Raw genomic sequence first — 14,182 nt, 5'->3', positions numbered from 1 at the left:
TATGAATTGAATTTATTCTGGAGAAAGAACCAGACAGACGTTTGCACAATCCCGCTCAGCATGGGTGATGCTTGGACTGTGTTTCCCGATGCTCTAAGTTGAACATTAGTGCACTGAAATTATACAGCATGTTTTCATAAATGAATCATAATATAAGTAGCATGTAAAAACGCTTGTAAATTAACTAGAGCTATGAACCACTCTTAAACCCATTAAGTGCAACTATATGTATTGTTCTAGCATCTTTCACATTTTATCAGATACAAAGAGACATTTAGTAAATTGTATTAATATATTTTGATTATTGGAAAGCCATTTCACACGGTTTCAGAGGATATAGTTTATTTACTATAATTTTTTTAACGTGGCACTAAAACAGCGTCGTAATAATTGACATATGTACAAGAAAGGGAGAGAGAAAAAGTGATCGAAAAAATATCAACTCAAGTCTTATCTTTTCAAAAGGTAATTTTTGAATGGCATGGTCTATTATATATCCATGTGCCCTCATATGAACATATTGCATTATATAACAATGTGCCCTCTCATGAATATAAAATTTGTTTCAGACAGATATATTTTACCATGCTCTTAAGTTTTTTGTACATCATAAAATTAGGATGTTTAGACAGACGTAAAAGAAAAAAACGTTATAGTCAAAAAATTATAAAATGGAAAACTGTAAAACTGTTCCTGTGTGCAGGAAATTTTCAGCGTAACACAAAAAGGTTTCCTAGATACTGTACTTCCACTTGGATTTGCGCACTTCTTTGGGTTTGCCGTGAGTTCTGCCAGTCTCAACGACCTCAGGACAGCCCTCAGATCATTAATGAAAACAATGATGTCATCTAAATAGGCAGCAGTATAAGCAGTGTGCGGTCTGAGGATTCTGTCCATAAGCCTCTGAAATGTACACGGGGCCACGAACAAACAGAACGGAAGGGTCACTAATTGATGTAATTCGAATGGTGTGGAAAATGCCGTCTTGTCACGGGACATGGGAGTTAAGGGGATCAGCCAATAAAAGCCACGCATACCCAACTGAGCAGTTCATCAATCTGAGACATTGGGTATGCATCAAACTTAGACACCACATTGACTTTTCTATAATCTACACAGTACTGGACTGAGCCATCACCCTTGGGGACCAGAACCACTGGGCTGGCCCAGTCGCTGTGGGATACTTCTATTACCCCCATATCTAGCATGGCCTTTAATTATTCTTTAGCACTTCTTTTTTGTGTTTGGGCAATCGGTAGGGATGACTGCGTACAAATACCCCTGGTGTCATTTTGATTTGGTGCTCTATGAGATTCGTTTGACCGGGGAGAGGTGAGAACATATCGGAGAGCTCTCCTTGCAACCTTGCAACCTCCGTGACTTGGGATGGTGAAAGGTGGTCTCTACAAGTGAAAGGGGTGACTTGATCGGTGGCTTTTAAGTTCACTTTTAAGCTCCTCCCTATCCTGTCACCAAAGTCATGGGAACCACCTCTCTCCATGGTTTTAGGAGGTTGAGGTGGTAAATCTGACGTGCTCTGCCTCTATCCTAATTGTTTCAACTCATAATCGATTTGAACCATGTGACTTTGAAGGGCCCTTGCAACTTGGCAAGTAATTTAGAGGTCGATATGAGGAGCAATTCAAGGACTTTATCTCCTGCTGTAAATTCCCATAGTCAAGTACCCCTATAGGACCCCTCGCCGGCCCCCAAATACACCGCCATATGGTCCTCAGCCAGCTGTACCGCCTTGTCCAGCGATGCCGGTCAGAGGCACTAGACCCACTCCGCTGTCCCTTTCAGTGGCCAGCCGATGAATTGTTCGAGTACCTCCTCGGCATCGCGACCTTCAGCCAGCAGCCACCGTCAGCAGGTGTCACGGAGCTGTCGAGCCAATACGAACGAGTGGCCGAGCTCGCCGAGTATCAGCGAGCTGAAATGTTGGCGGTGTTGCTCTGGGCGTCGGCCCGACCCATTGTAGGATGTCTTCGTACACCGGGAGGTTGGACGCAGGAAGTTGTTGGGCTGTGAGTTGGGCTTCCCTGGACAACAGCGGCAGGAGGCAGGCCACCCACTGAATGATGGGCTAGTTCCATGCACCAGCCGTCCACTCAAAGAGCTTGAGGAACTCATGGTCATCCTGAGGTCCCATCTTCACCAGCATGACGTGTGCCACGGCCACAGGTGGGTCCGGGGTGGGTCCTTCGCTTGAGCCTGGAAGAGCATCTGGAACTGCTGCTCCTTTTCCACATGCAGCTCAAGCACACCCTGATTGGTAGATGCCGGTGAGGGTCTTGATTAATTCGGCCAGCAGCGAGGACTCCATGACGGCATTTCTTCCTCCTAATTCCTGGGTTACGGCACCACTGTGAAAGATCTCATGCTCTCTTGTGAAGAAGGAAGTGAGGGCTGGGTAAACTGTCCACATAAGTCTTTATTTTTAACACATTTCAACATAACACATAAAGGTTTTCTTTTCAGCACAACAAATGAACACAAACATAAACACTGCTGCGTGCATCACTCTCTCTCCACTGGAGTTCTGGACTGCACTTATACCCCTCTAGGGACTTAGAGGAAAACAGCCATATGATATTGAGAGATTTAATGAATTATCAAGTGTTGTTAGATGATGCAGATAATGATAATGATGTAATGATGAGCACGTGGGTATTGGTAATTCAAAACATCATAAACATTATAGCATTGCTAAATATATACTTTGTGTTCCATGGAAGAAGTGATATGGATTTGGAATGGGGGAGGAGTGAATGATGGAAGAACTTTTTTTTTGGGTGAGTTAACCCATTAATTTAAACAAACCTTTGCTATAAATGGAAAAAAAAAAAATTATCAAATTAGTTACCTGCCATGCTGATTAATTGTGTTAGTTGAATACATTTTTTACTCAAAATATTTTTTTATACAATTGATTGTACTAAATCAATATCTAATTTAATACATTTTATTCCCAGGTTATAACAACATACTTTATTTTATTTGTATTTGTTTTACGTTGGTTTCACATCTCTTTATTTTTACACTCACTTTTGCAGGCTCCATGCCACCGGTAGTGTCTGGGTGGGCACTGCGGTACACAGTAATCTCCAAGCAGTAACATCCTGGGAACCTTACACCACAAACACACTGTGCCAAAGCCAGTCTTCAGATCTGCCACACACCGCTGACATCCCTCCTCACACTCTGAAAGCCAAACAAACAGGCAGAGAGACAGAAAGAGAACACAAATTATCAAAATATAATTCAAAAGAACTGAAGTGAGCTAAGAGGAGAGGGGATAAATATAAAGAAGAAGATAAAAATGATATCATCTGATTTTTATCATGATGACATTCCTAAAGGTGCAAAAGTAAACACTCTTTTCATCTGTACAGCCTCTCTCACTCCTTATCAGCTATGGGAGTAGACTACCTCCATTGCAATGAAGGCTACTGAACATTCAGATAATAAAGTGTTGCATAGTAACCAGTGTAAACTATCACTGGTTCATTTCTAAAAAGAAAATGCAGACTATAAGGTATTATTTCATATTCTCTGATTTAAAAAATAATATGAATATATACTGGTTATATCTATATATATAAACAGCATACAGTATATCCTACTGTATATAGATGTAACTTACCACAGACAATGACAAAACTGTATATTTTAACATGTTGACATTAACAAGCACTATTAACACTTGCCTCTGAAAATGTCAGTCAATTAAGAAAGTCCACATATAATTTGAGATTTCAGTGTACTATGTGAGTCTTCAATGTCAGAAAACTATTCCACCAGTACTTTAACAGTGGCCAGGAAGAATATAAAGTTCATTAACATAAACCCACCCAACCTGATCTATTTCAATATAATTCCCAAACTTCAATTAAGAGCTATTTATTGTTATATTAATCATATATGTCACTTAATAACAAAACAACATAAACAGTTTGAAGAAAGGTTTACATCAGATGTTCACATAGAAGTCATTAAATGGACAATATTTTCTAAGGAGTGTTACATTTACATTTACTTATTTATTTGGCACATGCTTTTATCCAAAGCGATATACAAAAAGATCAAGAATAAACATAAGCAATTCATCTTAAGGAGACAGTAGTACGAGAATTCTCTGCATTACAAAGTTTTAATTGCATCAGAAAAATTTGAAAAACCTCTGGTGAAAATGTATTCTTATTAAATCATATAAAATTGTTTCATAATGAAAAATTTGAATATTTGGCAGAGATATAAGATGTTCATCGGTAGCTATTTTTATTTGCATCTACAGCATATTGCATGTCTGTGTGTTTCTCATGGGAAAATTCTCAGTTGAGAATTGAAACCTATATTAGCCTGTTTTTTATTTAAGTCTGGCATCAATGGGGACTGAACTGAACTGCTTTGAATCTTGACTCTTGATTAGATTTAATTAAATAAATATCAAGGAAGGATTCAAATTTAAGGACACTGTAGCTTGCATAACTCTTATATCAGCGATGGAGGACAGATGAAATCGCATAACTCTTATATCAGCGATGGAGGACAGATGAAATCACATAACTCTTATATCAGCGATGGAGGACAGATGAAATCACATAACTCTTATATCAGCGATGGAGGACAGATGAAAGCAGATGATTACATAAAGCAGAAGGGAGTTTACAAGACTTAAAGACAAGACTTTACTTATAAGTCATGCTGGTCTGAGGATAGGACACCTGCAATCAAATACTGCCTTTTTTCTTGTTTGTAATTAAAAATGTAATTCTGATCTATAGCCTATATTTGTTTCCCTTATTTATAGTGCAATTATCTGCCCAACTGATGAAGTGTTGGCATGCAATTACTACTTTTGCTTTTTTTTTACTGCTTGAGAAAACTGGGATTTATTTGTTGTTTTTATACAATCTTAATACATTACCTCATTTTATTTGTATGTTTTACTTCAAACAATGAAAGCATTTCTATTTAATGAGTTAGCATTAACACAACAACCTACAGTTACTCTTCAGCAAGTATTTAAATGTGCATTCTTCATAATGTTGCCTTTTACCTTTATATAATATATATTGTAATCTGTTCTTTCTTTTTTTTTAATGCATTTAGATGATTGTAATTCACTGTTATCTTCTGGTCAAGATTAAATCTTAAGATTCTTCATCACTTACTGTTTCTTATATTTGTTCCTGAAAAACTGAAAAAGGAACTGAAAAAGTTCCTACTTTTAGGAATGAAACCAGCTAAGAGCACATTCTACAAAAGAAACAAACACACAAGCTCTTGGCATTGACTTTAACTCAGTAGCTGTCATTTTTTTTAACACCAAATTCCCCCTCAAGGGCTATATTTGGCCATTTGAAACCTTAAACCCAAACAGGCACAGTGACTTGAGATCAAAAGTGTTACTTGAATGCATGTCATAATGCTTTTTTTGGTGATGATCAGAGGAAGTTTTCGCTCACCACTGCAGTAGCCCACAGCGTTCAGGTACTGGCCCTCAGGACAGCTGGTTCGACAGTATCCATTATGGAGACTGGCATGGGCCGGACAGGCATGACAGTCAGCCTGAGAGGGGCCCGTGCACTCCTTACATGATGGATTACAGGCTGAAGGGAAAAGGAAAGAATGAGATATTTGACTTCATCAATTTAAATATTCACATTATTTAACACATCCTTATATGCAAATATAAATTATATTTTAATATTTTGTTATCATTTCATATTTTAATATACCAGACAAAATTATATAATAATATATATTCATATATAGTGAATACAAATAAATATTGTGTGCCTTGTTTATATATTTATGCTTACATTTCATTATATTTTATTTGTTTATTTATTGGAACATTTCATGACATATTTAATAATTTCATGATATATTATTGAATATTATTTAATGAAGAAGCTAAAACTGAGTCTGTTTCTGCTTAGGATCTTTGAATGCTGCAGATGGTACATTGTACAGAGAGTTTTAATGTTACAATCATACAACTAAAAGAGAAAAGTTGAAATCTGTTTTAAAAACCAACCCTGGAACTCAAAAGAGCCTGTAGTTAAATAAGCACCCTTACATCTATATTTACAATGTGGGAAAACAAAACCGTACAGAACAACTTAAAAAATACCCACATAGGCAGGTGCTGTCCTGAGCATGAAAGCCATGGGGGCACTTATTGAGACACTGTCCTTGGTGAAGAACATTAGGCTGCATACAGGAAGTACAGTTCTGAAAACTTCCTCCTGTGCAGTCTGAACATGAGGTGTGACACTCTGAAAAAAGAGGAAATATAATTATGGTTTTAGGTGAGATAAAAGAAAGTATGGATGGACGGCCGGAAAGACGCAATTATACTCTTTCTACTCTGCATTCTTATGTGGCCACATACTCTGTATTGGAAACAAGATGCTATCTAAAAATAGCCTACTATTTGTAACAAAAATATTTGAAATAAACACTTTGGACAAAGACAAGTCTCAAACAGCAAATTCATTTTGGCACTTTGACACATCAGATATTACTGTTTCAGACATCTGAAGACACTAAATCCCGCAACCACAACTGGCACATTTCTCCTAATAATACTCTTGCATTAACAACCACATTATACTACTAACACAATAACACAAACAGTAATGAGGATTAAAGCCATCTTGGTTAGCTGCATAGACTAGTTACTTACAGAACACTCTTATAATTTTCTTTACTAGTATATCATCCCCAAAGTTGAGGAACATTCACTGGATTTGAAATCAGGTTTACCAGACATGCCTCAAGCTGTATATATATATAGAAATAATCAATTTCCTCTTAAAGAGCAGTCTGTCAATAGCTTGGCATGGTGGGCACAGCTGAATGAAAGGAGTGGACTCAAACAAGAAAGACTGTCACAAGTGAGAAGTCTGAACATACTACTGCCAGACTAAAAGTGACACATTTGGTAGACACATACAGGCAACACACAAAAACATCCATAATCACTGGAAAACTGACAAATATAAACATAGAGACCTTTGACAATCATCTTTATCAACAGGTATCAACATTGAGACATACACCCATCCTTCATAGTGGCCTAATAGTCATCTCCTTGTCTTCAAATTATACGTCTGCTTTGGCAAGTTTCATAGCCGATCAACATAAAGGGGCTTATCTATCTCCATAATAGAGTATGTTCCCCCAAGAAGAACAGCAGGCATCCTAAATACTAACACTAAGTTAATCTGTATTCCATTGAGTGAATGGATGATAGGGCTAAGCTATCTTTTAATGAAATTCAGATGTACAATAAACATGTCCAAAGGGTTTGCATATTGATCAGTATTCTTTTAAATTATATTTTGACCCATGGGGTGTGTCTTAAAATGAAGTCAGAGAAAAGAGATTGATACATAAGATGAGGAGGTGATGATTTGCAATAATGTGCGAAATTCTTTAATGCACTCTTAATCAATTTATAAAGACACATTAAGGTTAAAGAGTCTTAAACCACACATGCACACACACACACACAATAGACTGACTTTAGCATGGAAGGATTTACACATTGGAATTTCCTCAGCATGATATCTGATCCATCAGAACACGCATGCACACACACACACACACACACACACACACACACACACACACACACACACACACACACACACACACACACACACACACACACACACACACACACAAACACACAAACACACACACACTCTCCAGACAAGTAGTCCTGAGGAAGCTCAACATTTGTCTGAGCATGCTGGCTCAACACAAAGGACTTAGTTGAAGAAAGAGGCACTTGTCATTATTATAGTGGTGAGCTTCATGACAGAAGATCTATTGAATAGATGCCCCGCTGGCCACTTTCTCACAACCTTCGGAAACAAGACAGCAAGGAATTTCTAAATGTTATTAAATTAAATAGCATTTTTAGAAACACATTTTCTGCTCTTTGGTTAATTAAAATTCACAACATGTCATAGATATCTGCGTGTAAAACTTTAGCTTTATGTAGAGTATGTGGTATCTGGTAACCTATAATTGTTACCTAAAGGAGCATTTTCTACCTGGTCTTCCTCAAAAATGTGTTTTGTTGCTTTAACTTAATCTATTCAGGTTGATTCTGTGATGTTAATACATATTCTTTTACCGATATAAAACGGTGTTACCACATGAACACATTGTTTTTGGTTAACATTTGTTCAGTGTATGAAATGAATGAATGTGAATGAATGTTTCATTTATATAGCTCTTTTTCTGACTCTATACTCAAAGCGCTTTGCACAGTGAACATGGGACTCTCCTCAACCACCAACAGTGTGCAGCATCCACCTGGATGATGTGACGGCAGCCATAGTGCGCCAGCACGCTCACCACACAGAGGAGAGTTATAGAGCCAATTAAAGGATGGGGATTATTAGAAGGCCATGATTGAGAAGGGCCAATGGAAGGAATTATAATCAGGATCTCGTTACAACATCTCATTTGAAAGACTTGCCTTTTTACAGTATAGTGTACCCATAACTATACTGGGGCATTTGGACCCAAACAGACTACAGGGTGAACACCCCCTTCTGGCCCCCCTAATACCTCTTCCAGTGTAGACTAGACCAGTGTGAATGTTGGTTTACAAAAAACAAAACAAAAACAAAACAGTCAACAGTAGACTTACCATTAGCATCATCAGCAATTGGCCACACAGTGAAAATATTTATTGATTACTCTATTAGCCAGAATTGCTATATCGGTATTGAAAACTGTAAAAAGTGAATATACGCAGTTGTGACCTTAAGGAACTATTTCTACCTGATATAACCCCTACAATAACTTTCATTATAATATGATTAAATCATATTGTATAATATGTTTGATTATATAATATGTAAAGCTAGCTACTTTATCTGTTAGGTTACCTGACATTTTTACAGTGTACAGTGTAAATTTTTGTTTCCGTTGTGATCTATAGAAAGCATGTAGCTTACTGTATATTGTCATCAGTAGATGTCTTACGGTGTTTGTGATAATATATGATTGTTCACATTGTCACTCCTTTTCAAAAGAACAGCTTACTCTTTAAATTTGTAAAGAAATAGCCATTGTTAATCCTTTCTGGGGGGAATTTGGTCAGGATTTTAATTTTAAATGAACACCATTTCCACTGAGTGTTTCACATCATGCACAACCCCTATTGTATTTAAAGTGAACTGCAGAAGCATCTTTGAATGTTTTTCACTCATCAAGGATGAAGACATTTGGAATAGCTATTGTAAACAATCTTTCAACAGGACAGTGTGAAGATACTTTTTCCAGAATGTATCTTCCATAGTATCATTCATAATCAGGGAGCTACTGAGAATCTCCAAAGTATATGTGTGTGATCTCAAATTCAGAGAAAAATGTAAGAGTTTGTCTTCTTGTATGCTCACCTCTGCAAGTGTGATCTGTGTCAAGGTGATGCTGTGGCCTGCAAGCAGACATACAGGACCCGTGAGAGACATGTCCACTCTGAGGCTGCAGAACTTCTTCCTGTTTGACACACCGCAGGCAGTCTGAGGAATCGGGACCCATACAAGCCCTGCAGGATGCATGACATCCTGCACAAAGAAAAGAAAAATGCTGAGAAAAGAAAAAAGGGAGAGTGCAAATGCATATACAGTCACAAAGGGAGGAATGCTCTTTGACTTCTATTGTTCTTAAATTTCATTAATTATAAATTTATAGACTAACCCTAATCCTATAACTTTGGCCTTTTTTTTTTTACATTTTTAAAAACTAGATATGAGGATGGTCCCATAATGTAAATGTTTCAGGTTTCATACAAACAAACGTTTACATCCATCTTCTTTACATCTTCTTCATTATCCGGGACTAGGTCCCAGTGGCAGCAAACTAAGCAAAGTAGCACATACGTCCTTTTCCCTGGCCACATCCTCCAGCTCATCCTGGGGGATCCTGAGGTCTTTCAAGGCCTGCCGAGAGATATAATCCCTCCAGCGTGTTCTGGGTCTTCCCCTGGGCCTCCTCCCAGTTGGACATGCCTGAAACACCTCCGCAGGAAGGCGTCCAGGAGGCATCATCATCAGATTCCCGAACCACCTCAACTGGCTTCTTTCAACACAGAGGAGCAGCGCTTCTACTATGAGCCCCTCTTGGATGTCAGAGCTTCGCACCCTATCCCATAAGGTGAAACCTGCCACCCTACAAAGATAGCTCATTTCAGCCGATTGTATTCGTGATCTTATACTTTCGGTCACTACCCAAAGCTCATGACCATAGGTGAGAGTTGGAGCATATACTGACTGGTAAATTGAGAGATTTGCCTTCAGGCTCAGCTCCTTCTTCACCAAGGTCTGGTATTGTGGCTGCATTATTGCTGATGCTGCACCGATCCGCCTGTCAATCTCACGCTCCAACTGTCCCTCCCTTGTGAAAAAGACCTGAGATACTTTAACTACTCCACATGGGGCAGCTGCTCTCTTTCTACCTGAAGAGATCAAACTACCCTTTTCAAGCAGATAACCATGGCCTCAGATTTGAAGGTGCAGACCCTCATGCCAACCGCTACACACTCAGCCACAAACCTCCCAAGTGTGCACTGGAGGTCACAGTATGATAATGCCAACATGACCACATCATCTGCAAATAGCAGGGATGCAATCCTGAGGCCCCCAAATTAGACACAATCCACACATCGCCTACGCCTTGAGATCCAATCCAGGAATATCACAAACAAGATCGGTGACAAGGGACAATCCTGTCAGAGTCCAAAGGCCTCTGTGAACAAGCTTGACTTAAGGCCAAGGCTGCGGACACAGCTCTCACAACGGTTATACTGGGACCGAATGGCACACACTTGCAGCCCCGGTACCCCATACTCCTGCAGCGTCCCCCACAGGACATCCCATCGTATGCCTTCTTCAAGCCCACAAAACAAATCTAAACTGGATGAGCAAAAAAAATTAATTAAAAAATGTATATATATATATATATATATATATATATATATATATATATATATATATATATATATTGCATTAGTTTTAATTAAAAATATATAATTTATTTTATTTATAAATATTTTTTTCAAATGATGATGTTTGCAAATGCAGGTTTTGTCAGAATTAAGACACTTCTGTGGACAATTTTGGGAACAATTCTAGTCTACAACACATACACAAGAGTGTGACTCTACACACATAAACTCCAGAGAAGGTTATCTGTATTCGGGACACACACACACCTGCAATGCAGTGCTGATTGATGTACTGGGGCAGTGGACAGCTACAGGTAAAATATAACCCCTACAGAACAAAAGCCACTCACCCTTTGTGTGTTTTTTTTTTCTTTACAGTGATTTTAAATGGACTTGTTTTTTGTATTTTAGTAATAACCCAGATGGTAAATATGTGATTAGTATCTGCTCATAAGAATGCTGATACTGTGACAATTTAGGCCACATTTTCAAGGCTTAATCTGCCTTCTCCTCTCATTTCACTAACAAAATCAATAACGTTTTGGTCATCACATCTATGATCTATCATGACCCAGTTTCTACAACATCATGATGTAATGGTGGGAAGAATATGGCAGCAGTATAAATGCAGTCGTACTATGTTGTACTACATACTGTGACACTGTCCATCCCTGGAGAACAGCCCCTCTCCACAGGAATCCATACACTGGCCCTGGTTCAGGATGAGAGATCTTGAGCAGGTGGTGCACTGAGACACAGAGGGTCCTGAGCAGGATGCACATAAACTGTGGCAGGCTGGAAGAAAACAAAAGAGTCACAGGTCAGGAGAAGGTTTTAGTAACATCTCACAAGAAGATGAAAACTCACCCTCATTTTGATACAATCCCGTGTGACTTTCCTTCTTCCATGGAACAACTGAGTAGATATTAGGCAGAACGATAGCCTTAGGATTAATTTTTATTATATGAAAAAAAAAGTGAATGAAAGTGAATAGTGACTGGAAGAAACATTCTGCCTAACATCTCCTTTTGTGTTCAACAGAAGAAAGTCATGGGTTCGGAACAACATTAGGATTAGTAAATGATTACAGAATTTTCGGGTGAACTACCCCTTTAACTACCTGTTAAATAAACGGTCACAACCACAATATATATGTATGCACTTTCTTGTGAACTGCTAGCCAAAAGTAATCAAATAATATCCATTAATATTTTTGATGACTGTATGCCCACTCTTAGTTATTTGAGTTTCATTTAGTCAGCTCACCTGTCCTTGTTTTGTTCAGCATGTTTTATACCCTGGTTTTTTCTTTTGACAGCTTCTTATGTTGGTCCCAAACTTGGGTCGTAACACCCACCAAAAATATTAATGTAAACGGAATGAAGAGCAGTTGAAATATTATGACAGTGTTTTAGTGTCACATGAAAAAAAATCAAAAGTTTTGCAAAGTCATAATATTTTGAGAATACAGTCAAAATTATGAGAATAAAGGCATAGGATTTTGAGAATAAAATTGTAATATTTTAAGAATAAGTCATAAGGAAAGTAACATGAAGTTGATGTGGTGGACAACAGCAAAGTGGAGTGTCTGGGTCTTTGGATACAGTAAATACCACTAACCAGGGAGATAACATTGGCTGTGCAACATTGTTGTCAATAAGGGGAAGTTTTTTGTTAGCTTACTGTTCATGAATGAGGTGTGCTTTAGAGTTTTCAACCTGTGGGTGCCTGTCAAGGTAGGTGCAATATGCTTACACAAGTGAAGTGAAAAATCATTTGAATTGCTGTGAATTATATATAGGTCCATTTCAAGACATTCTGTGTAGTACCATCCCCTCAAATATAGCATTGTTTTGAAAAAAAAAGACTAAGCATCACCCACAAATGAATGAATCAAATTTCCTACATAACTGTTATAGTGTCCGGATACCAATAATAATTCTGTGCTGATGTGCCAAAAGACCAATTTATGTACTGTTAAATCATATACAAAATATGATTTGACTAAATCCAGTACATCCATTTCTATCATTAATGAAGCTGCTGGTTCTGAGTCCATTCTATAATTGTGATGATGCACTGTTTAATATTTTGATTTCTTTTATCTTAAAATATTTCTAATTTATTCTCACAATATACTACATTATTCTAATAATTCTTTGAATTTAGTCTTGTAATTTTTACTTTATTCTCAAAATATTTTTATATTAATATCATTACTATTAAAACGTTATGACTTTATTCTCATAAATGGCATGTTATGAGAATATTCTCAAAATATTACGACTTATCCTCAAAATATATATATTTTTTTTTACGTGGCACTAAAACACCATCATAAAATAAATATCCATTCATAAGAATTTTCTAATGTACTGAATATGTTTTTTTGTTTTAGAAAAAAGTAGGTTAAGTAATTTTAAGGGAGTGATTTTTGGGGGTTATGTGATTTATTTGTTGTTATTTTTTCCCCAAGTTTCTAGAAAAGTGATTTATGAGTTTTTGGTTTCCAGGAAATCTAGGGTGACTACAGGTAAATTGGGACACTTTTTGCCATTGATCTTAATGACAAAAAGTGTCCAAGTTTAACAATATTCACCCAACATGGATACATTGCACAAAATATAAAAACAGCAACAGATAACTTTTTACCTTGGCAACGGCCATGGTTGTCCTTGTAATGCTGTGGTGGACATTGTGGTATACATTTCCCATGATGGAGAGCATATTCATGGGGGCAGCTCATGCAGCTGGGGTTGTCAGATTGACAGGTTGCACAGGAAGGGTCACAAGCTGCAAAAGCATATTGTATAATAAAATAAAAATACATACATTTTAAAAACAAATATATATGCACACACACCGCAGCCACAGCCACAACATTAAAACCACCTGCCTAATATTGTGTATGTCCCCCTCTTGTTCTGGCAAAACAGCACCAACCCGCATCTCAGAATAGCATTCTTAGATAATATTCTTCTCTCCACAATTGTACAGTGTGGTTATCTGAGTTACAGTAGACTTTGTCAGTTCAAACCATTCTGGCCATTCTCTGTTGAACTCTCACCCACAGAACTGCCGCTCACTGGATGTTTTTTGTTCTTGGCACCATTCTGAGTAAATTCTAGAGACTGCTGAGTGTAAAAATCCCAGGAGATCAGCAGTTCCAGCCCGCCTGGCACCAACAATCATGTCATGGTT

General features: G+C 37.7%; 1 protein-coding gene across 1 annotated transcript in view; it reads right to left on the bottom strand.

The window, feature by feature from the left end:
• fras1 (Fraser extracellular matrix complex subunit 1) overlaps window positions 1-14,182 on the bottom strand; it is a 141,222-nt gene that overhangs the window by 88,773 nt on the left and 38,267 nt on the right. Inside the window, exons 15-20 of the mRNA XM_052123970.1 lie at window positions 13,634-13,774; window positions 11,636-11,776; window positions 9,435-9,602; window positions 6,147-6,287; window positions 5,472-5,615; window positions 3,049-3,204 (exon numbers count right to left, since the gene is read on the bottom strand). Coding sequence (XP_051979930.1) covers window positions 3,049-3,204; window positions 5,472-5,615; window positions 6,147-6,287; window positions 9,435-9,602; window positions 11,636-11,776; window positions 13,634-13,774 — 891 coding nt within the window. The remainder of the gene's footprint in view (window positions 1-3,048; window positions 3,205-5,471; window positions 5,616-6,146; window positions 6,288-9,434; window positions 9,603-11,635; window positions 11,777-13,633; window positions 13,775-14,182) is intronic.

Source organism: Xyrauchen texanus, chromosome 4, assembly GCF_025860055.1.
Source record: "Xyrauchen texanus isolate HMW12.3.18 chromosome 4, RBS_HiC_50CHRs, whole genome shotgun sequence".
Lineage (NCBI taxonomy): Eukaryota > Metazoa > Chordata > Actinopteri > Cypriniformes > Catostomidae > Xyrauchen > Xyrauchen texanus.
The sequence above is the reverse complement of the archived record's forward strand: the minus strand, read 5'-3'. Positions and strand labels throughout refer to the sequence as shown.